At 44.4% G+C, this 24,617-nt stretch overlaps 2 protein-coding genes across 7 annotated transcripts in view; one reads left to right on the top strand and one right to left on the bottom strand.

The window, feature by feature from the left end:
* LOC146020476 (leucine-zipper-like transcriptional regulator 1 homolog) overlaps positions 1 to 9,295 on the bottom strand; it is a 49,206-nt gene extending 39,911 nt beyond the window's left edge. For 3 of the 6 annotated variants that reach the window (XM_083153643.1, XM_083153637.1, XM_083153641.1), the window contains exon 1: positions 8,649 to 9,294. The gene's annotated coding sequence lies outside the window, so the exon portion shown is untranslated. Of the gene's footprint in view, positions 1 to 7,179; positions 7,323 to 8,648 lie in introns of all 6 variants that reach the window. The other 3 variants (XM_083153638.1, XM_083153639.1, XM_083153642.1) reach the window with 3 other exon arrangements.
* Positions 9,028 to 24,176, top strand: NIFK (nucleolar protein interacting with the FHA domain of MKI67). Its single transcript, XM_083153644.1, has 7 exons — positions 9,028 to 9,174; positions 10,071 to 10,274; positions 15,048 to 15,176; positions 15,575 to 15,683; positions 15,805 to 16,016; positions 22,315 to 22,377; positions 23,284 to 24,176. Exons 1-7 carry the CDS (start codon positions 9,043 to 9,045, stop codon positions 23,473 to 23,475), a joined length of 1,041 nt encoding a protein of 346 aa, XP_083009770.1. The 5' UTR covers positions 9,028 to 9,042; the 3' UTR covers positions 23,476 to 24,176.
* Positions 24,177 to 24,617: the final 441 nt, after the last annotated feature.

Below are 24,617 nucleotides of genomic sequence, written 5' to 3'. Positions count from 1 at the left end.
ACCATCCCACATCAGGATGCAAATCTCAGGCCATTTTTCTGATCCAGGGAGATTGAGATTGAAAAACGCTCAATCCCGAGATTGAGTTAGTCGATGAACTGTCAGACATACTGGGCGTGGGACTGGGCAGTGGTGGCACTGTGGCAGGCAGCTACTGGACTCCTTCCTTCTACCATTCCAGTCAGTCCTTGCACAGCAGACTTTCCTTCTCTAATTAAATGCAGTGGGCTGTGCAGCGCGAGCACCGACATCATGTCATGCTGTGTACAACTGGTTGCAGGAGCAGCTGCAACATCTTGCAGGGATGCATGCCATCAGTCACAATGTGTTGTGATGGATCGCATGCATCCCTGCTTCACGGCATCTCGCCGCCTGGAGGGAGGTCCAAGGTTGGGTGGTCCGATGCGCACGGGACCGCGCATCGGACCAGACGGCCAATTTGACTGAAAGCAGACCAAATCGGCCAAAATCCCTCCTTACTCCTGCATTACGTAATCTCCTACAATTTATTTATCTATTGATGGCACAACAATTTCTTCTCACTCCCAAGTATGCTGTCTTGGATCCTCCCTCTTTAAAGCCACACATTAAGTACCTCTCATTATCCTGCAGTTTTCATCTAAAAAATATTTCCAGGATCACACGCTCTCTCGCCAGAATGCTACAAAGACCCTTATCTACTCTCTGGTCAACTCCATTCTAGAGTACTACAATCTCCTCCTATCTGGCCTTCCCTGATAATGTCTCTCTCCAATCAAATCTATCCTTAATGCTGCTGCCTGGCTCATCTTCCTCTCCAAGGGGTCCATGCATTAAGGATTGCATATAAAATGTGATCTGGCCGGAAGATCACCGCCCAAGATTGCACTGTAATATGTGATCCAATCATTCCCCACGTGCAGGGACAGGGCTCAGAAATGGTCTGTTCATATGCGGTCAGCAGTACGTTCTGTAGCCCAAAGGCTATATTGGGCTGCCCCCTTATCAGAATCACGGTAGCCCAGGGTTCCGAAGCGATGCTGCCCAATTTTAAAACATCCGGCAGCTTTGCATTCCCCATAGTAACCTATGGGGGATGCAGCCGGAGGCAGTGCAGGAGGGATCGGAGAATCTTCCCATATTCAAAGCCCTCACTAGAGATAGATAGAGATATATATATATATATATATATATATATATATATATATATATATATATATATATATATATATATATATATATATATATATATATATATATATATAGATATATACAGTGGTCGAAGTGGAAATTTTGAAGTGGGGGTATGGAAATTTTGAAGTGGGGGTATGGAAAAGTAAAGAGTGAATATAGTGCGCACCTTCGGACACCCCCCTGTCCTTCAACGTCCCCTGCCAGACTGCCCCGTTGTACAGGGGTATTACAAAAGCACAATATGTGCTGCTGAGTGATCAGAGAGCATTCTGAGGGGGAAAAAAAAACTTTTTTTTTTTATCTTCAGATTAAAGTGGGGGTATGCCATACCCCCGTATACCGCCCCACTTCGACCACTGGATATATATATATATAGATATATATAGATATATAGATATAGTCCAGATTCCCAGAGCACTTCCGTGTCAAGGATGTGAACACTCTCCTCTGAAATAACACTTCAAATGTTGATATCCATAGGGAAAAAAATTTTTTAATCCAATAGTTTAACTTGCATCATGCCCCGACGTTTCGGTCCACATCAGACCTTTATCAAGGAGCCTACAATATAGTATAAAACAAGACAATTCGCTGCAGGAGTGTCCACACAGTATCACAAGTGGAAAAACAACTCAAACAACTTAAGTCATAAATATTACATACTTTGATGATGGTCATAGATAGTTCAGCATAGCTTCACAGATTAGCCCTCGGAACGGGGGATCAGCTACATTATAGTGCTGCCTATGCCTGACTTAAATACCCTGTTTAAAGTGGTCGATTTGGCGCCGATACTGCGATCAGCGCGATAGTGCGCTGACGCAACTTCCGGTGAAACCGGAAGTGCGTCACCCGGAGGTACGTTCGGGTGGAACGCACAATTGAGCCGCACAGAGCCCGGAAGTCCCGGCGCTGTGTTATGACTTCCGGGCTCTGTGCGGCTCAATTGTGCGTTCCACCCGAACGTACCTCCGGGTGACGCACTTCCGGTTTCACCGGAAGTTGCGTCAGCGCACTATCGCGCTGATCGCAGTATCGGCGCCAAATCGACCACTTTAAACAGGGTATTTAAGTCAGGCATAGGCAGCACTATAATGTAGCTGATCCCCCGTTCCGAGGGCTAATCTGTGAAGCTATGCTGAACTATCTATGACCATCATCAAAGTATGTAATATTTATGACTTAAGTTGTTTGAGTTGTTTTTCCACTTGTGATACTGTGTGGACACTCCTGCAGCGAATTGTCTTGTTTTATACTATATTGTAGGCTCCTTGATAAAGGTCTGATGTGGACCGAAACGTCGGGGCATGATGCAAGTTAAACTATTGGATTAAAAAATTTTTTTCCCTATGGATATCAACATTTGAAGTGTTATTTCAGAGGAGAGTGTTCACATCCTTGACACGGAAGTGCTCTGGGAATCTGGACTATATTTGAGGGATATGGTGACACATATTAACCTCTTTGTTGAACACCCCCAAGTTGTAACTTTAAAGTGTGAGTGCGGTCTACCCCCCTTGGCGGATATATAGATATAGATATATATATATATATATATATATACACACACACTCATCTCCCTTTAAACTCCCACTGCTAATGCATGCCACCTCTCCTGCCCAATGATTGCATAATCCCACTCCTACCACCAAGATTATTCACGTGCTGCTCCTTTTCTCTAGAACGCTCTACCTCTTCCTCTCAGAGTCTACACACCCCTCTATAAAACTTCACTTAAGCTCTCAAGACCCACTTCTTCATCAAACTCAGCCAACTGTAATCCTGCGCCACACACCATAATGCCCATTACACATTGGCCCTCATTCTGGTTGACTGTAAACTGTGAAGTTCGCAGCTTACTGAGTCCCAGAGGGACATCAGCCGCCCGCCCCCGGTTTCTGCGTCACACCGCCATCTGCATGGCAACGCCCAGCGATTTCATGGGGACGCCCATGAGAGGTTGGTGGGCATTTCCATAGGCGACTCCCGTCCAGGGCCCCCTCACACACACTGTGCGAATGGCCCGCCAACATTGTGAATCGCTGCAGCCGTTCACACAGTGACCTGCGCATGCGCAGTCCACCAACCATCGGAAATTAACATTTAATACACTGAAAACATTGTTTAGGAATGAAACAACTTGTTTAGGAATGAAGTTGCACAAGGTCAAATTGCATTTGGAATATACTGAAAACTGTGCTGAGAGAGAGAATATATATTATTGCAAGTAAGAAACCCCACACTGCAGAAAGCGATATTACTATCAATATTTGAAATTAATCCCAATATATAGACCAGCATTTAAGAAGATACCAGGGTTGGGAGAGCTTTAGCTCCCAGTTGTTGTTGAACTACACATCCCAGTATGCCCTGCAACAGTTTTAGCATGGTTAATCGCAAAAATGTAATGGGGCATGGTGACATGTGTAGTTTAACAACAGCTGGGAGCCAAAGGTTCCCCAACCCTAGCATAGACCTACCCATATGTAGAACCACACACACACTTTGGGGAGTGTGTGACACGGTTTTGCATGGCACATCCTACTGTAATCTCACCCAATTCTAGTTTTTAAAAGTAGGCAAGTATGAGCACTGTTTATATACCCTGTTACTTTGCTTATTTGATTATGTACTCTGTATTTGGGTGCTGCAGATCCCTTGGGGCGCCATATAAAGAATAATAAATAATATAAAGACCTCGGCATAACATATAGAGGTGCGATATGTATTATTACCTAAAAACCTGAATACATTAATATGATCTATGCAAAATATTGGCTTGAAGGTAAATTTTGGTACTTGTTTCCTAGCACGGCGCCCAAACTTTTGATCGTAGTACATCTTATACAATTATATTGCATGCAATATATCGGCATGCGATGCGATTTTTAATTGTACAAGCACCCTGATGGGTGCTTTGAATGTTAACTGCACTCCCATGGCAACGCCACCCCCACTATCAACGCCAACCCAAAGCGTGGCAAGCGCAGCGAGCCCGCGAGGGGCGGCGGTACGCATCCTCCGACCTTTTCATACCCCCACTATCCACGTCGGCGTGAAGTTTATATAGTGTGACCTGAAGTTTATATAGTGTGGCGAGCCCCGCGAGGGGATACTAATTACTTGACATGTATTGCTCGCCACGCTTCAGGCTCGTATTTCGCATCCGCTCGCCACACTATCTAAATTCAACGCCACGCCGATGTGGATAATAGTGGGGGTATGAAAAGGTCGGAGGACGCGTACCGCTGCACTCTCCACGCTTCGGGTTAGCGTTGATAGTGGGGGTGGCGTTGACAATGGAGGTGCATTTAACATTGTAAGCACCAGTCAGGGTGTTTGTACAATTAAAAATCGCATTGCATGCCATTTGCTGGCACGCAATGCTATGCGATATTTCATTGTACAAACACTCCTGTTAATTTAACATGAATATCGCATCGCACACCACTAAGTATGGTATGCGATGGGCGTCGTTCTAGGAAACAAGTACCGAAATTTTTTAGGGCAGGGTGCTGACCACGGGGAGGACAAATTTTGGTACTTATGTAGTATCTGGGCTGCCGATTTCTAAATCGGGTACATCGCATCGCATCGCATGCGACCATCGGATGCGATGCGATGCGATGCGATGACCCGATTTTTCCATAGGAATCAATGTTAAAATGGACTGAGTCCATTTTAACATGGAATTCAATGGGAAAAAGGGGTCCTTTTCATACCCCTACTATCCAAGTGGGCATGGAGTTGGATATAAACCTGTGGCGAGCGTAGCGAGCCACCGAGCCCGAAGCGTGGCGAGCGTAGCGAGCCCCGCGAGGGGACACAGAATACCGTCCCCTCGCGGGGCTCGCTTCGCTCGCCACGCTTCGGGCTCGGTGGCTCGCTGCGCTCGCCACAGGTTTATATCCAACTCCATGCCCACTTGGATAGTAGGGGTATGAAAAGGACCCCTTTTTCCCATTGAATTCCATGTTAAAATGGACTCAGTCCATTTTAACATTGATTCCTATGGAAAAATCGGGTCATCGCATCCGATGGTCGCATGCGATGCGATGCGATGCGATATCGCATCGCATCGCATCTGATTGTATGCCTTAACTTAAGGCATACAATCAAAAAATCGGCAGCCCAGATACTACATAAGTACCCAAATTTTTTATTAGTGAGGGCACATTTTTCAGTCAGGAAGGCACATTTTAAGGGCAAAATGACGCGATCTATCTATCGAGAGAGAGAGGGAGAGAGGTAGAGAGGTCGAAGTGGAAATTTTAAAGTGGGGTTATGGAAAAGTGAAGGTTGAGGTTATGTGCGCGCCAAAGGCGTGCTCGCTCCAGGAAAAGGGGGCGTGGTCACTTAAAATGGGACGTGTCCTTGAGTGTAGTGTGCCACGCCATATACCTTATATGTACATTATGCAACACAATAGTGGACCTCCCTTTACTTGCCCCATAAACATTATGCCACATGGAATCAGACAAAATTCATTTGAAGGTGCCCATACATGGAGCAATGTGCTCCATGCATTTTGAACTAGATGCAATCTAATTAAAAAGTACATGCAGCACATACTTTTTGTGCTTCGCGATGTGCATTGCGAGGGATTGCCCATCACCTCGCAAAAAATAATCGCTCTGTGTATGGGCTTCTTTATGCCAAAATCAAAGTGCCAAAATTCACGTCATGCCACCTGGATTGAGCCAAAATTCACATCCTGGTAACCAAACTGAGCAAAAAATCCCCTTGGTACCCCGACAAAGCCAAAATTCACATCCAGGTACCCGGACTGAGCCAGAATTCACATCATGTCACACAGAAAGAGCAAAAATTCACATTATGCAATATATATGGAGTCAAAATTCACATCATGTCTTCCGGATTGAACCAAAATTCACGTCAAGTTACCAGGATGGAGCTAAAATTCATGTCATGCCACCCAGATTAAGAAATAAATTCACGTTTTACAGTGTAGAGCGATAAACTATGTCAGCTCCTCTTAACATAGCCTTTAACATGGCAGCTAGGAACTGATTGGCTGTTACATTATCTCTCTCCACTTTACACTCTCCGATTATTAGTACATCTGCCCCATATAAAAGAAGTTCTGTAAGGCGATTTCACATGCGTTGCCTGTGGGGCCTAGTAACCCATGCACAGCAGCAAGTGGGCACACCAGGGACAGGGCTTGGGCAATCTGCAGCACAGTTATACAGCACATGCAGACCAGAGCAGCCAGGTGCCCAGTAAGGCAGAGTCCAGCCAGGCACGGCAGCTACAGACACACACACAGAGCCGGCCATCTCACCTCTTTTTAGTTTGTTCACTGCCCATTTAACCAGCCCTGGCCCCCGGCTGATTTCACCACACACCACTTGAGTGGAGCAGTAAGGATGCAAATTTGTGGGGACAGGACAAAATGCAAGGCAGGACCAGGTTAGACTGCGAGGAAGGGGGGAGGTAGGCAAAGGCCGCAGGAAGTGGGGGTTAGAGTTAGGCACTTTGACAATGGGGTTATGGTTAGGCTAAGACAATAGAGGGGGGGGGGGGGCTGTGGGTGGGTGTGTGTGCGTGTGGGGGGTTAGATTAGGGGGGATAAGGTTAGGGTACTGTTGGGATTCTTTGTTTTGGGATGCTGGGAATACCGACATTCCCACTGCCGGAATATCATATTTGTGCCATAACAGACATGGATTGAACAGTGTCAAGACCAGGACAGATGGAGCAGAGAAAGGACAGAGGGTACAGTTGAGAGTAGTGACAGGGACAGTACATAGGTGACATGACAGGTATAGAGAGAATAGGGACAGGAGAGAGGAATGACAGCAACAGATAGAGGGGACAGGAACATGACATTGAGGAGAGGACAGAGTGGACATGACAGACCAGTGCAGTGGGGTTCAGGAAGGAGGCAATGGTGACAGTATAGTGGGGGCAGGTAGAAGACAGCAGGGGAGAGAGGTGGCTCGCTGGCTGTAACAGAGAAACTTTATTTTCATATGTACTCACAGCCAGCTCCGCACCTGATCAGTCTCTCAGCAGCGTCAGCACCTCTTCTATGGCCGGGACAAGGATCAGCAGGTGCTGGATCCTAGTGTTGCAAAGAAGTGATGGGGCCACATGTACCTTCCACTGAGCAGCACTCATGAGGCCTCGGCAGATAATAATAATAATAAAAAAAAAAATTAAAAAAAAATCGCTGGGCTGAAAAACGCTCAGTGCATACATGCTGAACATTTTTCACCCATTTTAGCAATTTTCTCGGGGTTGGAAGGCCCCCTGGTAATACCAACAGATGAGTAGCCGGACCAGTGATGATGCGGGAGCGCGCCTCACCGCTCACCACTGCCTGTACACACTGGGCAGCTTTCAAGCTGAAACGAGTAAACTGAGCTGCTTTCGGCTCAAAGTTGCTCAGTGTGTATGGGTCTTCATACAATACATACAGGAGGATATTAGCCAAGACCCATATAATAACATGATACATATACAGGGGTGTAATATGTAATATTAGTCAAGACCCAGTACGGATGCTGTTACAGTGAGCATTACTGCCTCACAGCGCTGTTATGGGTTCAATTCCCACCATGGCTCTAACTGTGCAGAGTTAGTATATTCTCCCCGTACTCAGGTTTCCTCCCACAATCCCAAAATATACTGGTAGGTTATTTGGCTTATCACAAAATTAACCCTAGAATGTCTGTATGTGCATGTACATGTGGTAGGGAATATAGATTCAAATATTCTCTGTAAAGTGCTGAGGAATATGTGTGCGCTATATACTGTATAAACACTTATTTTCACGAGGCATTCATTTTCGTGAGCCCAACGTAAATCGCAAAAATTTAAGCCTCGCGAAATACTTTTGCAAACGGGGTTCTATTTAGGTAGGTTCGGGATTTCTCAACTTTCGGTTCTGTTATAAAATTCTCTAAATTTTCAGCTCGCGAAATCACGGATATCTTCATTTTTGTGAAAATTGCGGCTCGTGAAAATAAGTGCTTTTACAGTAAGAAACTTAATAAATAAATAAAACAAATAAGACCCCCTGTATAATAACATGATACATACATAGGTGTTATATGTAATATTAGTGAAGATCCCTGTATAATAACATGAGGTCTGATATAACATTAGCTAGAAGTAAAAATCATAGAGATGTGATACTATTACAGGGTTGCCTACCTGACCCTCTCCTTCAGGGAGAAAATGCTCTGTTCCTGGACTTCCCTGCTAATGTATGATTGCCAGCACCTGTGGGGAGCTAGGTAATTGATAAGAAAGGTGTTTGACCACAGGTGCTGGCAATCCTACATTACCAGGGAAGCCCAGGAACAGAGCATTTTCTCCCTGAAGGAGAGGGTCAGGTAGGCAACCATGTACTAGTTAGAAGAATGTAGATAGCCAAACTGCTCCGTGCGCTGTCGCGACATGACAGTGCAGAGTGACAGTATAAGCCATATGGCGATATAACTGACCAGTGAGCACGGGTAAGTAGATAGACATCGAGCAGTCTCCGTCAGAAAGACCCAGCGACTCAGAGGTCTCCGCCTGGTGTCCGGTTCTGGGCGCATCCGCTGACAATAACGTTATGTATTCAGTATCCAGGATCGGCCGCCATCTAGCGGAGAGCGGAAATATCGCACCCCCTGGCAAGCACCAGCTTTAAGAATAATATGGGCGGATAAGCGATTATTACATCAGCCCGAACTAGCCCGTGGCTAGTTCCATGACCATTGCAGCTGAACTACCTTCTGATGCCATAAGACCATGTCTGTGGCTCCTGGTACTGTGTGGCTGGGGCTGTAAGCGACCGGTGTGCCGGCTCCTGTAGTATTGGCAGGCACAGGATGGTATAAGGAGGCATATGGTATGGTAAAAGGAGGAAAGCGCAAATGTGCGGCCACTGTTATACGAACACAACAACATGACAGTCACCACCGGTTACACCTGCGTGAGATTATCAATAAATACGTAGAATTCTATACGGCTGAGCAAAATAAGGTAGTTAAAAAATATCCTTATCGCCGTTATGTAAAAATATATATAAAAAAAAAAGAACTGCAGATATGTCTTGTCGCTTAGTCTGCTCTGTCGCTCAACGTTCAGGATGTCCGTCAATGCTCTTGGTGATGTAGTTCTGCCATATCTCCACCAGGTGTCGCGCATTGCGCTTGGTGGTGCAGTTCTGCAGAATTGCCACCAGGTGTCACTCATTGCATTTATCAATGTAGTTCTGCAGGATTGCCGCCAGGTGTCGCTTCTTGCATTTGTTTGTGTAGTTCTGCAGGATTGCCAACAGGTGTCGTCAATTGCATGTGTTGGTGTAGTTCTGCAGGATTGCCAACAGGTGTCGCTTATTGCATTTGTTGGTGTAGTTCTGCGGGATTGCCAACAGGTGTCGCTTATTTCATGTGTTGGTGTAGTTCTGCAGGATTCCCAGCAGGTGTCGCTTATTGCATGTGTTGGTGTAGTTCTGTAGGAATGCCACAAGGTGTCGCTTATTGCATGTGTTGGTGTAGTTCTCCAGGATTGCCACAAGGTGTCGCTAATTGCATGTGTTGGTGTAATTATGTACGAATGCCACAAGGTGTCGCTTATTGCATGTGTTGGTGTAGTTCTCCAGGATTGCAACAAGGTGTCGCTTATTGCATGTGTTGGTGTAGTTCTCTAGGAATGCCACAAGGTGTCGCTTATTGCATGTGTTGGTGTAGTTCTCGAGGATTGCCACCAGGTGTCACTTAATGCATGTGTTGGTGTAATTCTGTAGGAATGCCACAAGGTATCGCTTATTGCATGTGTTGGTGTAGTTCTCCAGGATTGTCACCAGGTGTCGCTGATTGCGTTTAGTGGCGTAGCTATGCAGAATAACAGCCAGGTGTGGCGCTGTGTCCCGGCAGTGGGCGCAGATTCCTCCGGTCGCTGCGTGGCGCTGTTCCAGGGTGAGATCCACGTGTTCCTGTTGCAGACTCGTGGGTAGCAGATCAGTGAACATGTCGGAGAGTCCGGAACACGCGAGCTCTGGTGCTCCCCTGCTCTCTTTGGACCCCGAACTGCACAATCAGTTTAAGAAGAAAGTACAGAATATGCGAAAGACAGCGCAGGTACCCTTTCTTACGTGTGCGAGCGTACATGGGTGTATAACTACAGCATGTATACGTGTCGTTAGGTTTGTCCATATTTGGCCTGCATTTTGTGTGTCTGTTGGATAGATATTTGGAAAGAAATTGTGTTTTTCCCTGCAGTCTCATGTTGAACTAACTAATGCCTTTTAAATGAATTTTCAGTGTTAACACTGTTATTGCTTTTTCAGCATTACATTTTAAGTGCATTAATAATGGGAGTGCTGGTCTTCTGTGGATATTAGAGGCCACAATCACCGCTGGATGTTATACAGTGCATATACATAATTGTCTGACCCTGCACCCACAAGTTGCATATGTAGAGTGTGTTTCTCTCCTGTCCTTGTGTACACACACGTCAATACGGCCGGCACTCTCCTTCATAGCAATCAGTGCTGTAATGCACAAATAAAAATCCACACACCAATCCAGAAGTTGGCACACAGCGTGCTTACTTACAAAAGAAAATCACACTATGGTTGAAGCCTTACTAGCTCTTAATCAGGCAGCATTGTTTTTTGTAAGTGAGCTTGCTGTGTGCTAATTTCTGCATCGGGGGGAGGTGTCTATAGCACTCACGGTTATCCTCTGTTGTGGTACTCCAATCAGACACATATCATACATATGGTCCAATTTCCAAAGAACCAGGGGGCACTCACCAGACAGATGGCTTAAGCAGCCCATACACGCTGCTATGAGGGCGTGCTTTCCGTGCTGTACTAGCACAGATTGCATTGCATTGCATGTTCATCCGTTGTGCATGCAATTTGATGAAACCTAAGTACAAAAAGTATGTGCAAGCACATACTTTTTGTACTTAGTTTTCATCAAATTGCATGCACAACGGATGAACATGCAATGCAATGTGATCTGTGCTAGTACAGCACGCCCACAAAGCAGCGTGTATGGGCAGCTTTAAAGTCCTTTTATTAACCAAGAAAAAAAATCATGTAGATTTTTTTCCTTGGATAAGATAATGAAAGGACTTAAGCCATCTGTCTGGTGAGTGCCCTGGTTCTTTGGGGGGGGGAGGAATATATATATATATATATATATATATATATATATATATATATATATATATATACACACACACACATACAGAGTACCACAACACTCGCCATCCCTGCGAATGGGGTGCAAACAGCACTCGCCATTCCCAGGTTGGGGTGAAAGTGGCCTGTGACCACATGCTTTAATAAATACAAATACAGGGACTCAACACTCTCCATAATGAACTAACTCACCTTAGTATACAATTAATCAATTCGCCAAGGGACCCCATTTCACTGCAAGTCCTACACTAGCATTTGTTTCTCAAGAGCCTGCCAACTGCCGACACATCATAGCTAAAGTGGACCACTTTAGCTATGATGTGTTGGCAGGCTCTTGAGAAACAAATGCTAGTGTAGGACTTGCAGTGAAATGGGGTCCCTTGGCGATGGGCTGCAAGCTTAAATGCATTGATCAATTCATGAACTAAAACCCCATTATTTATTTGATTAATTGTATACTAAGGTGAGTTAGTTCATTATGGAGAGTGTTGAGTCCCTGTATTTGTGTGTATATATATATATATATATATATATATATATATATATATATATATATATATATATATATATATATATATATATATATATATATATATATCTCTCTCTCTCTATCTATCTATCTATATATCTATCTATATATATATATATATATATATATCTATCTCTCAATGTAAAAGTGCATGTAATATTTAGCAAAAAGAGGCATAAGTGCAATCAGACAGATAAAAAACCAAGGGAAAAATACTTAGCATCTTATAGCAGAAACAATTGGCATTCTTATGCTTTAAAAAGTATCAACCCTTCAGGAATCACATTGGCGCTGACAGCTGTTTCGGTGCGTGTTACCGCACCTTAGTCATGGGCCCAGACTCGTGGGTAGCAGAGTGAACATGTCGGAGAGTCCAGAGTGAACATGTCGGAGAGTGGGGCCCATGACTAAGGTGCGGTAACACGCACCGAAACAGCTGTCAGCGCCAATGTGATTCCTGAAGGGTTGATACTTTTTAAAGCATAAGAATGCCAATTGTTGCTGCTAAAAGTTCTGTCTGATTGCCCTTATGCCTTTTTTTGCAAAATATAAAAAAACATGGGTACTTGTTTTCTAGCACGGCGCCCACGATTTTAATCTTATTACATCGTTTTGATGGCATCGCATGTGATGCCATCAAAACGATGATTTCATTGTACATGTACCCTGATGGGTGATTAGGATGTTATATGCATCCCCATTGTTAACGCCACCGCCACTATAAACGCCAACCCGAAGCGTGGCTAGCGGCGGTATGCGTCCTCCGACCTTTTCATACCCCCACTATCCACTTCGGCGTGCAGTTGAATTTATATAGTGTGGCGAGCCACCGAGCCCAAAGCGTGGTGAGCGCACGCGGATAACTTCACATGTATTCTGTATCCCCTCGCGGGGCTCGCCACGCTTCTGGCTCGATTCGCTCGTTGCACTATATAAAATCAACTCCACGCCGGCATGGATAGTGGGGGTATGAAAAGGTCGGAGGACGCGTGCCGCCACTCGCGGACTCGCTGCGCTCACCACGCTTCGGGTTGGCGTTAACGATGGGGGTACATATAACATACTAATCACCCATCAGGGTGCATGTACAATTAAATCATCGTTTTGATCGCATGCGATTTCAAAATTGTACAGTGCGGCTCTTAGGACCCGAAAATCGGGTCCCATCGCGTACCACTAATTAAGGTATGCGATGGGTGCCGTGCTAGGAAACAAGTACCAAAACATGCACTTTTTCATTGAGATGTTGCTGGATCCCTAAATGCTATTTTGCATTACAACATATATTGGTTACAGCACTCCCCGATTTTGGATGTTAGTGTGTGCGGTATTGGTCTCATGATTTCAGTGTATGTGTGTGTATAAATTAACCCTAGAATGTCTGTGTGTGCGTGGACATGTGGTAGGGAATATAGATTGTAAGCTCCGGTACTTGTTTCCTAGCACGGCGCCCATGATATTAAGTTGTATGACATCGCATTGCATCGCATGGCATGCCATATGCCCGCATGTGATGCGATTTTTAAATTGTATAAGCCCCTATACGTTTTTTAATTGTATAAGCACCCTAATGGGTGCTTACAATGTTAAATGCACCCCCACTATCAACGCCAACCCGAAGCGTGGCGAGCGCAGCGGTACACGTCCTCCGACCTTTTCATACCCCCACTATCCACGTCGGCGTGGAGTTTATTTTATATAGTGTGGCGAGCGGATGCGTATTACTTTACATGTATTCTACGTCCGCTCGCTGCGCTCGCCATGTTTCGGGCTCGCTGCGCTCGCCACACTATATAAAATCAACTCCACGCCGACGTGGATAGTGGGGGTATGAAAAGGTCGGAGGACGCGTACCGCTGCACTCGCCACGCTTCGGGTTGGCGTTGATAGTGGGGATGGTGTGGGGGTGCTTTTAACGTTGTAAGCACCCATTACGGTGCTTATACAATTAATTATCTTATAGGGGGCACATTTAACATTGAAAACACTCATTAGGGTGCTTATACAATTTTAAATCGTATACCTTTGTATATAGCATACAATACGATGGTATACAATTTAATATTGTATAACATTGGCTGCCATCGCATAACATCGCTGCGATGGGCTCCGCGCTAGGAAACAAGTACCTAAGCTCCACTGGGGCAGGGACTGATGTGAATGTTCAAATATTCTCTGTAAAGCGCTGCGGAATATGTTTGCGCTATATAAGAAGCTGTTAATAATAATAATATATATTTATTTTTGTGGGGCACAAAATCTTATTCCATTTTGACTCTACATTGCTGAAATGTCATCTCCGGGTAACTATGTCCCACCGCACTACCTACAGTCTGTCAACTTACCCACACACACGCACGTGTGGCCGCATTGTGTTTGCAACTAGCTATGTCTGAATCAGTGTTTGTACCCATGCAATCCTATGTATTTTGTGCGGACGGGGCAGCGCAAGAGGGGTGGACCGGGCCCGCTGATGTCATGAAAAGGGGCGGGCCCGCCATCACTAAAGGGGGCGGGCCCTGCCGAAGTTGCTGTGCTGCCGGGAAAGTGCCTGGCATCACCGTGTACAGCAGCACTGGGCTTCCCCATGCACACCATCAGGGCAGGCACCAGGCTCTTTTAGAGGTCTGCTGCTAGAGGAGCAGGGCGCATTTTGCCCTTTAAAAAACAGGCTAGCGGGAACACTACTATGGACGGCAGGTGTGTAAATGGTGTATGAGCACAGATGTGCTCACTGGTTGTTTAAAATGACTCGCGATTATAGCAGCACAGCTGAAGGAGTACAGGTACAAGACAGTATTTTTTTTTATCTACATATATAAACAGAGGACACTATGGGGAATGCAGATAATGGCTTATGAGAAGAAATATATATACACTTGAAGGGTACATTTATTGTTAATTGAGGTTTAGACTTGCTAGTTTCTTATTGCCACTATTTGGGCAATAGGAAATGCTGACATGTATCAAAGAAACACATAAAGGGGAGGAGCATATAAAATGGGAGTTGAGAAAGGCACAGTGCTGGTTCCAAAGGAAGGGTGCAGAGCAAAGGATGTCCCTGGAGAGAGGAGATGGACTAGCTAATACGGCTTGTAGCCAGTTATGGTTTTTGGTTTTTACTATGGTTTTTCATTATTTAAGTAAAATAACAGCTTCTTCTCTTTTCAGGTGGAGGCTCTTTCTCCCGGTGTTGTCTACATTGGGCACATTCCTCGGGCTCTGTTTGAGCCACAGCTTACAACATACTTCAGCCAATTTGGGACGGTGACTAGGCTGCGTCTCTCAAGAAGCAAGAAGGTAAAAATCTTGATTTTATGCCTCTGCTTAGACTCAGGGAGGGTTAAGCTAGCAAGATGCGGGTTACAAACCAAAAATTGCATTATGGTGGTACCATGATTATATTATAGTATGCGTCCTGGTGGCTGGAATTCCTGATCGAAAGTTTGTTGGGGCTAGTTAGTTTGGCAATGGGGAGGGTGTGTCAGCATGTGGGATGGGTTAAGCACCAAGGGGGTACTGTTACACTGCTTTCACATCACAAAATGCCGGTTCACGCTAATTACCGGGTCAAACCGGCTTGTGCCCGGTAATTAGTTGCGATGTGAAAGGGGTATTAGGATTAGGCTGCGGGAGGAGGAGGTCTGGCTGCAGGAAGTAAGGGGAGGTTAGAATGTCTAACGTCTCCTGTTTTGCAGACCGGTGCCAGTAAAGGATATGCATATGTGGAGTTTGAATGCAGCGACGTTGCTAAAATTGTTGCGGACACAATGAACAATTATCTCTTCTGTGAGAGGCTGCTAAAATGTAAGTAGTGGCCTGGGCAAGAAAGCCCTTAAATGTAACTGCTGCTTGAGGATCTCTGTAATAGATGATTATTATACTTTGTTTATTGTTTATTAAAAATCCTTATTCTCCATTTGACCAGGTGACTTTATTCCTTCAGAAAAAGTCCATCCCAGACTCTTTATAGGGTGTGATGCCAAGTTCAAGAAACCAATACTGCCAGCCGTAAAACGCTATAACAAACCCCGGAGCATCCAGCAGGCAAATAGGATGTCACAGAGAATGCTGGACAAAGAGAAAAAGCTAAGGAAGCGTTTAGCAGAGAAAGGCATAGACTACGACTTCCCAGGATTTGTGAGTGTCTGATTTGCATCTATCTGGGAAGGCTGCATGAGAAGTTACATGTGGAGGGGTATATTCATGTGTCTGTTTCCACATCTCTTTTCTGCTAGTCATCCATACTAATCTGGCCTTTAGTTGGTTTAGGACTCCTTTAGCTATTGTAGGAGCGGCGCGCCATAGAGCATAAACAATTTATTAAAAAGGCATCCGAGTGCACACGGCTAAAAGTATATTAATGCTAGTACCAAAGATAAAACGGCTCTGGGCTGGATACCACAAGACAAAGTTATATTAAGAAACACGTTAGTCCGTGGCTTGGTGACATTTGCAGCTTGAACTTGCATCTGTTCCTGGATGGGTCTCTGACACGCTGCTCCAGCCGCGGTGATTTCAGCGAGGGTCCGTAATCCCCAGCAGTCCCCTAGACCTCTGTAGGAGACGGCTTGGTAACATTAATTTGGCTGTTGTGGTATCCAGCCCACAGCTGTTGTATATTTAGTACGAGCATTACTATGCTTTTAGCTGTGTGCACTGTGATGCCTTTTTAATAAATTGTTCACTATGGAGCACCCCTCTTGTCTTCTTCTTTGACATCTATATCTATGGGTGTTTTATATCACCCCTTCCTAATGTCCATAAGGCCCAATTTACAACATTACTTTCCCACCCTTCATTAGCAATAGACCACCCCCACAGTGGTCTCAACTCCTAATAGTACCTCCTTAGTAGCATAAAAACATCCATGTGTTCTAAACCACTCTTCAAGCATCATTTAGCTTCCTCTCACCCATCCCCAACTGGTGTTAGTTCCCATTCTAATAGCCCCCTTCACCACCATGTCCTCCACATGGGCATATACCCATATCCCCCATATGCAGAATGCTCTGGAGCATGTGTCAGTGCTGCAGCTGATCACATGCAGAGATCAGTCAAATTAAACTGGGAGAAGAACAATTCCCAAAATGCCAATTGTACGGCATTATGGGGTACAAAGTGCAAACTATGCGAAAGTCATAATGATTTGGGGTGCTCCGAGCTGGAAAGCATTCCAGAGTAATATAATCCAGAAAGACAGAAGGGCACTCACCACAGCCAGAAGTAGTCTAGAGATTTTAATGGTTTAAAAAGTTTCCATGGACGTTCCTGTCACATTTATGACCTTTTTCAAGACAGGAGTACAATTTGTCAACAGTAAATTACAGGTTCATATCTCCAAAGGAGCAAATGCACAGGACCATTATTTCAAATTGTCATAGTAATAACAAGGGGGTAAGCAAAAAAAAAAAAGGGGGATAACAAAGGGGAAGGGGAGTGGGGATTGAGAGAGCAGGGCGTACATAGGTATTGATGATTTAAAGTAATAACAAAGAAAAAGACAAAGGAGGTAAGCTAAGCAAAGTACATCAAATATGTTAGACATCAGAGGCCGTTGAAGGAGACTCGTTTAAATTGAAAGGAGAAGGCTGAGACTGACATGGTATGTGTTGATGGAGCTCCCTTTCCCTCTGACATAGACATGCCATGGGAGCCATTTCATAACAGGAGAAGAGAGTACTGTGGAGTAGAGACACCTTTGGTCTCCATTTCAAAATTAAATTGAGTTTTAGAGACTACTTTGGCAAATGGGCGTATGAAAAGGGATTTCCAGTGTTGGGCAATAGTGGCTCTGGCAGATAGTAGGATATGGCCTAAAACATAGCGGGCAGACTGGGGTTCTGAGCTAGGATACCAATGTAATAGAGCCACAGAGGGGTCCGGAGATTGTGTGAGACCGAGGACTTCAGAGATGAGGGTAAACCCTTTAAGCCAAAAAGACTGTATAATAGGGCAATCCCAAAAAACATGCACAAAATAGTAACTTCGTGGCTGCAGAGGGGCCAGCAAGGTTTTTTTTTCAATAGAGTAATTTTATCATTTTAAAGAAAGGCATTTACATTTCAAAAAGGAATAATAAACAAAAACATCAAGAATAGTTATCTTATACCCCTTTCACATCGCACTTTTAAAACGGTATATTGCCGTTTTTTTCCCTTTTTAAAACGTTTAAGGCTGCACTGTGAATGCACCACAGCCGATTTACCGTTTCAATTTAACTGGCATTTCGAACCGTGTAAAAAGCAGAGTCCTACACGGTTCCTTGCCGTTTTTTGTGCAATGTGAATGTGTACAGTTTGTCTGAAACGGTATTTCAGGCAAACAACACAAGCACAAGCACAATTTGTGGCGCCCCCTCCCCTCCTATATGTCACACAGGACACACAATCCCACTGCTATACAATAGGTGCGCGCCAGTGGTGTCCAGGTGTGCACCACTGGCGCAGCACCTCTACGGGACACCCCCGTGACCAGCTTCTGTCCCCCCAGTCGTTGTCCCCCCCCCTGTACCTGTGCTCCGGCGATCGGTACGCCGGAGCTTCTCTGACCCGCCCGCCAGCCAGCCCAGCCCGTCCGACAGCCTGTCACTCATTTTTTACAGTACACAGACAGTAGAGTGGTAGTTAGGCAGACAGACGGCTAAAGGGGAGATGCCAGGCCAGTCTCCTGTCACATTATAAGGCAACATGTAAACATGGCAGCTCCATTAACCACTACAGTACAGCCTTATGCAGACAGATGCTGCTTAGGGCGAGCACAGAGTGCTGCTGACGTCACCGAGTGCTGCTGACGTCACCCTGCTAATGATACCTGTCACTGGGTCACCTTACCATGGTGCTAGCCCCCGCTACATACGCCATATATACACCGTATATCACATGAATCTGATTCTGCACTCACCCGATGAATCTGCAGCCGGGATCTCTGTGCGCTGGGACTGCTGCTGAGTCAGCATGCTGCGGGGCTCAGTGTCCTGCTACTTGGCAGCAAAGGGGGACTCGGAGTCCTTCCGAGCAGCGAACATCCCCCAGCCTGCCGCCGACGTCACTGCTAAATATGACAGGCGCCGCGGCTTAGGCAGGGGGGACTCGGGGAGAGAGGCAGCAAGGAAGCTCCGGCGTACTAATGCCGGAGCGGAGGCGAGGGGGGCGGGCTGCTTCTGGCTTTCTGTGGTGGGTTTTGCTGGGGCAGGATAAACCTGCCCTGGTAGGTTTGTCCTGCCCCAGTAAAACCCACCACTCAAGGGGTTAAAGGACCCCTGTACCCCAAATTCTTAGCATATGACAGGCAAAAGGCACACATAGCACTTGAAACGTGTTCTGGATGAAACGTTTCAAGTGCTATGTGAATGACACTTAACCGGTATTTAAAACGGTAATCTGGGTCACTGTTAAGGCTCTGACCCGTTTTAATTACCGTTTTAAAATACCGGTTTTTAAACCGTGTCTGCGATGTGAAAGGGGTATTATGGATAATTAAATGTTATCATAACAATGAACAATGTTACTGTAAAAAAAAAATATATATATAAATACACCCAACACAAAAAAAAAAAAATATATATAATAATAATGTATTAAATACATAAATATAATATATACTGTCCCATCCAACCCTGTTCCTTAAAATGAGAAATATCATCAAGAAAGAATATTTTCCTAGTGAAGTCATATAGTTTTGTAACGACTATTTGGCATCAGTGGCTGCAAATTTAAATAGACAGTTGGACATTAGAGCCATTCAGAATGTATCGGCATAAATTGAGTTAATCCATCGATGCCATACTTAAGGTATGCCATACAGCAAGGTTTAGAGGTAGCAGGCCATATTTTATGTCATTTAGCTGGGGTAATGTACAATCTATGGAGTAATGTAACATGCATTTCAGCATCATTGGTACATTTAGAGAGGTAAACCGATGGATAGTGTCCCATTGTTTGAGAGTAAAGGTGCGGTGGAGGCCATTCTCCCAATTCAGTTGAGCAGGGGACTTAACTAGCTAATCCGGAGGGGCCACTAAGTCATGCCAAAAGGATATGGCACCACTTGATGAAGCTGTAGTTAATATTTTCAAAATATGGTTAGGGGGGGCATGGAAAGACTTAGGCACTCCACCCACCTTTTCTACCCAACGTTTAAGTTGAAAGTAATAAAACCAAGCTGAAGGGCCCAAGGGAAACTTTTCTCTAAGGTCAGAGATTGATAGAAGAGAGGATTGTGAAAAGAGGCCTGTGGGGGAGTCAATACCCAGGCTTTTCCAATAGGAGATATGAAGGTGAGGCAATAACATATCTGAGGCCCTAAGGGATACATTCCTAGTAGGGAGGGTACAATCAAAATGGCTAGAGTGTCTAAGGTCCCATACTCTCAAGGTGTCAAGAACAGAAGCAGGGTACTGAGGGGAATTAGGTTGAAGTTGTCGGGGTAACCACAGAAGATCAGCGAGTGGAAAACAATGAAAGCTGGTAATATTTCAGGTCAACGCAAGGCTTAGAGTGAGGTGGAAGACACATCACATAATTTTTGAGGGTAAGGCTGCTTCATGGTATCTATTCAAATCAGGAAGGGAGAGACCACCTTGTGGCCGAGAGTGGGTCATGAGAGTATAAGCTAATCAGGGGGGCTTACGTTTCCACACATGTCAGCATCAGACTGAGTTTTATGAGAGCAAGCTTTAAGCTGGGCACGCTTCTGTATAGAGGTGCCCTCTGGGGAGTTAGTCTTCATATACTACTTCAGAGTCTGTGAGGGCACCCAGAGTCTAGGGGTCAGATTTGAGAGTTGATAATCAGGGAGTCTCCAAGGGTGAGTAAAAGGGTAACGGCAACCCGTATCCCAAGTCCATAGGATGGGGGCATGGTCAGACCAGGTAATGGGGAGGATTTTAATTCTTAGTGTATTGGAGGGCAATTTTATCCAAGAAGATAAAATCAATTCTGGAGTAGCTATTGTGTACAGAGGAAAATAAAGTGAAGTCTCTCTCCTCAGGGTGGGATGTGCGCCAGTCATCATACAAGTCAAACACTGCAAGCAACTTCCTAAATGATAGTGAGGGGCCCATATCCCGGGGGGAGGTATGACTATTTTGGGATTGTGATCTATCAGTCTTAGGGTCAAGGACTAGATTGAAATCGCCCATCAACATAAGCAGTCCTTGTCATACTTTATATATTTCTTCAAAAGTTTCACGTAAAAAAGAGACCTGATGGGAGTTTGGGGCGTAAAGTGAAACAAGAGTAACCAAGGTGTCCTCTATTAGACCTGTCAATGTAAAGTGAAAGGGGTATTTTTGTGAAACAACATGGCTACTCCATTGTGTTTAGCTGGGCCATTAGCAGTATAACATACAGGATATCTATGATCTTTAAATACGGTTTGCAGATGAGAAGTGTGTCTCCGGAAGAGCAACTATATTAGCTCTATATTGGTGAAATGTAGAGAGGGCTAGTCTACGCTTCTGGGGGGAATTGAGCCCCTTCACGTTAAGGGAAAACAACTTAACCATTGGGAAATTGGAAAATGGAGCAGGTTAACAAAACCTCAATTATGCCTGCCATAAAAGAACCCAAAAGGCCACAGTAGTTGCTGAAGAAAACAGAATCGGCAACATGGTTAACTGGTGGATGCAGGCAAAACATGCCTCCCACCCATGAGGCCATGCTAAATCACAGAGAAATTAAGCAAAAATAAAAAGAGGCTATTCATGGGTCTTCGAGGAGGGGGCGGTGGTAAAATGTCACAATTTGCCTCATTAACCCCTCCCCGAAAAGCTGTGAATCGCAGTATTTAAGCAAGGGTTTGGGAGGTTTACCAAGCTTTCTCGGGGACCGGAAAGAGGACCCGATTTTCGGGAGCCTCCTGGCCATTCTGGGAGGTTAGGCAACCCTGGATTCATGGTGGCCTTAATGCAGAGAAATATTGTCAGGTACTTATCTTTCATGCAATACTATCAGAGAGGCATCTGGCTCCAAATGTATTCTGCAGTGGAAAACATAAATCGCCGGGTGCGCGCTCCCGTTTTCTGCCCCATTGTAATCGCTGCCTGCGACCAGATAATTACCTCTGCGGCACCCCCAGCAGAGGTTTGTTTTCAACAGCGACCATCTCTGGTCGCTTGTTGAAAAAAAGACACTGAGCAATATATTGCTCAGCAATATATTGCTAGCAATATATCTCCCCCCGTGTGTACGCACCTTAAGATGTTTGGAACAACCTCCTTGCTGAGAATTTATGATGATTTGAATGCGAAGGGCGGTCCCACCAAATATTGTTTTAGATAATAAATAAACTATTAACATTTCTATTTTTTTTTATGCATTTTTACTTTGCCGCATTTCTTCCTCACCTGTCTAAAACATTTTATTTACTTTATATTTATAAGTCTCTCATCCCTAAAATGGGATTTTACTTTCAATAATTTTACCTTCTCTTTTAGGCTGCTCACAAGAAAGTGACTAAACAGTCTGTGTCAGATGCTGACATTTCAGTCAACAGTCAGGTGAGTGATGTCTGATCTAGTAAGAATTTCCAGACTGATCCAGACAATGGGCAGTATTCAATGACCCAAATCGTGCTGCGCAGCGAATCCTGTTTAGGATTCGCTGCACAGTCGCGGAGGGCTGGAGCCCTCACTGACACACTATTCAATGGGGCAGGGGCTCGCTGCCCCTGACGGCGAATGTGAACCCACCGCAGGGAGCTTGAGGGCGGCGGCAGGCAGGGAGATGGAAGTCTCCCTGCCTGCCCCTGTCTGGGGGAGAAGTTGGGCTCCTCGGGAGGCTGCATCCCGGGAGAGACAGCAGGGGACTGGGTATTCACTGCTCTCGATCGTGCATATGTAATGATTGGGAGCAGTGAATATATGAATATGTAATGAGCAGCTCCCGGCCCCATGCTTGGCACTATGTGTAAAAAAAAAAAATATATATATTATTTTTAAAATTAAATATATATTTATGTGCTGTAAGCACGTGAATAAAAATAGCATGCCCCTTCTCAGAATAAAATTCCTGATTTTTTTTTTTTTATTACTTTTTTTTTTTTTTTTTTTACACCAAAAAAAAAACAAACATTATTTTAAAAGTTCACATTCCACTTCACCATGAAAAGATGGCGATTTGCTAGACGGTGACACACGGCGAAAATCACTTAGAAACTTAGAAAGCAATTCGCCATCTTCTCATTGAATACTCATGGCGAATCACATTGAAAACCCACAGCGAGTTGCGGAGAGTATCAGACGGTGAATTGTCCCACATTCACTGTCGGCGAAAAGTGCACGTTGAATAGGGCGATTCAAGAAAATCACCTTCCAAAGTGAAAAAAGCACATTCGCCATGAAACATGGCAAATTGGCCTCATTGAATACTGCCCAATGGGTAATAAATAAATTTTTGTTTTTCAGGACCCAACCCCAGTGTGCACACCAACAGTACTGGAGAGGAGAAAATCTGTCCGCTTAGAAGATGGAGACGACAGCGACAGTGAAATTGTTCTGAAGTTACCGGAAGTAAAAACCACCTCTAAGAAACTACCGAAACTCACCAAGGGGGAGAAGAGAATGAAGTTTCAGAAATTGAAATTACAAACCGATTGAATTCGAGGTTAAAGTTCAGGATTTGCAAAGGAAGCACACTGCTGAGGCCAGAGTACATGGGGGTGAAACCCTGCACCAATCAGGACCACACTTAATGGTCTCACATCTAGTATCTGTCATCTGCATTATAGTATTATAACTTTTTATATGTTCGCTATAATCTATGAATAATCATTGTGTGCAGGACCGATTAAGTTGACACTGGGCTCCAAAGTTTGTAAAATCTTTATAAAACTGCAAAGATTCCATCATCCGTCATTGATGCTGCAATGCTTGCATATGGTGAGACCCCCTCCATACGTTGTGTCTGCAAGAGGGGATCCCAGACCTTTTCCAATGACCTGGATTTTGGAGCTATTGTAAATATATTTTTTTTAATAAACCAGTATTTCTTCTGGATCTGTGCAGCGGTTACCTTAATTACATTATTCCCTAGAATCCATTCACTCTTGTACAATTATCAATACATTTATTGAAAATATATCTGGTTTATATCAATCCTGCACATGTCCTAACTGTACCTTAATCTTGCACTGTAATATATCAATGATCATTTGTGCTTCATTCTTGGTTTTAAATATGTTGCCTTTACATAATATCCAACTATTTATTGGTGTATGAATGTTTTGGCTCCTCCTCTGTTGTGTGGCGTGAAGAAGGAATTGTCAGGAATATTTGGGTAATAAAGAGGTTATTTTACATCTCTGCATATTTGCATTTTAGTTTGCTGTTATCAAAATGTTCCTCCGCTAAATCACTGTACATTAATGATGGGTCAGGCTTTCCTATAGTAATCTCTATTTGAGGAATACTGTTAAGTATTTAAAGTTTATTTATTGACCATATTCATTCGTTAGGAGGTCAAGAATTACACTTACAATTTCTCAGGAACCATAGTTTGCTGATCTTTTTCCCACTTGGAAAGTACAAGGAGATTATACCAGTCAGCCTATCAGAATATCATTGGGATTGCCATGTTTATTCTGAGTGACATTTGACCTTGCACAAAAATGGGATCTGCTTTATGGGGCCTGCAAGCTTAAATGGTTTGATCAAAATGACGTAAACTAGCATGCTTTATTATGCAAACAGCATGTATTCCACTATCCTTACTGTATAATTCCACATTCTGTGATCGATTT

Source organism: Crinia signifera, chromosome 7, assembly GCF_055691185.1.
Source record: "Crinia signifera chromosome 7, ASM5569118v1, whole genome shotgun sequence".
NCBI classification, from domain to species: Eukaryota; Metazoa; Chordata; class Amphibia; order Anura; family Myobatrachidae; genus Crinia; species Crinia signifera.
The sequence above is the reverse complement of the archived record's forward strand: the minus strand, read 5'-3'. Positions and strand labels throughout refer to the sequence as shown.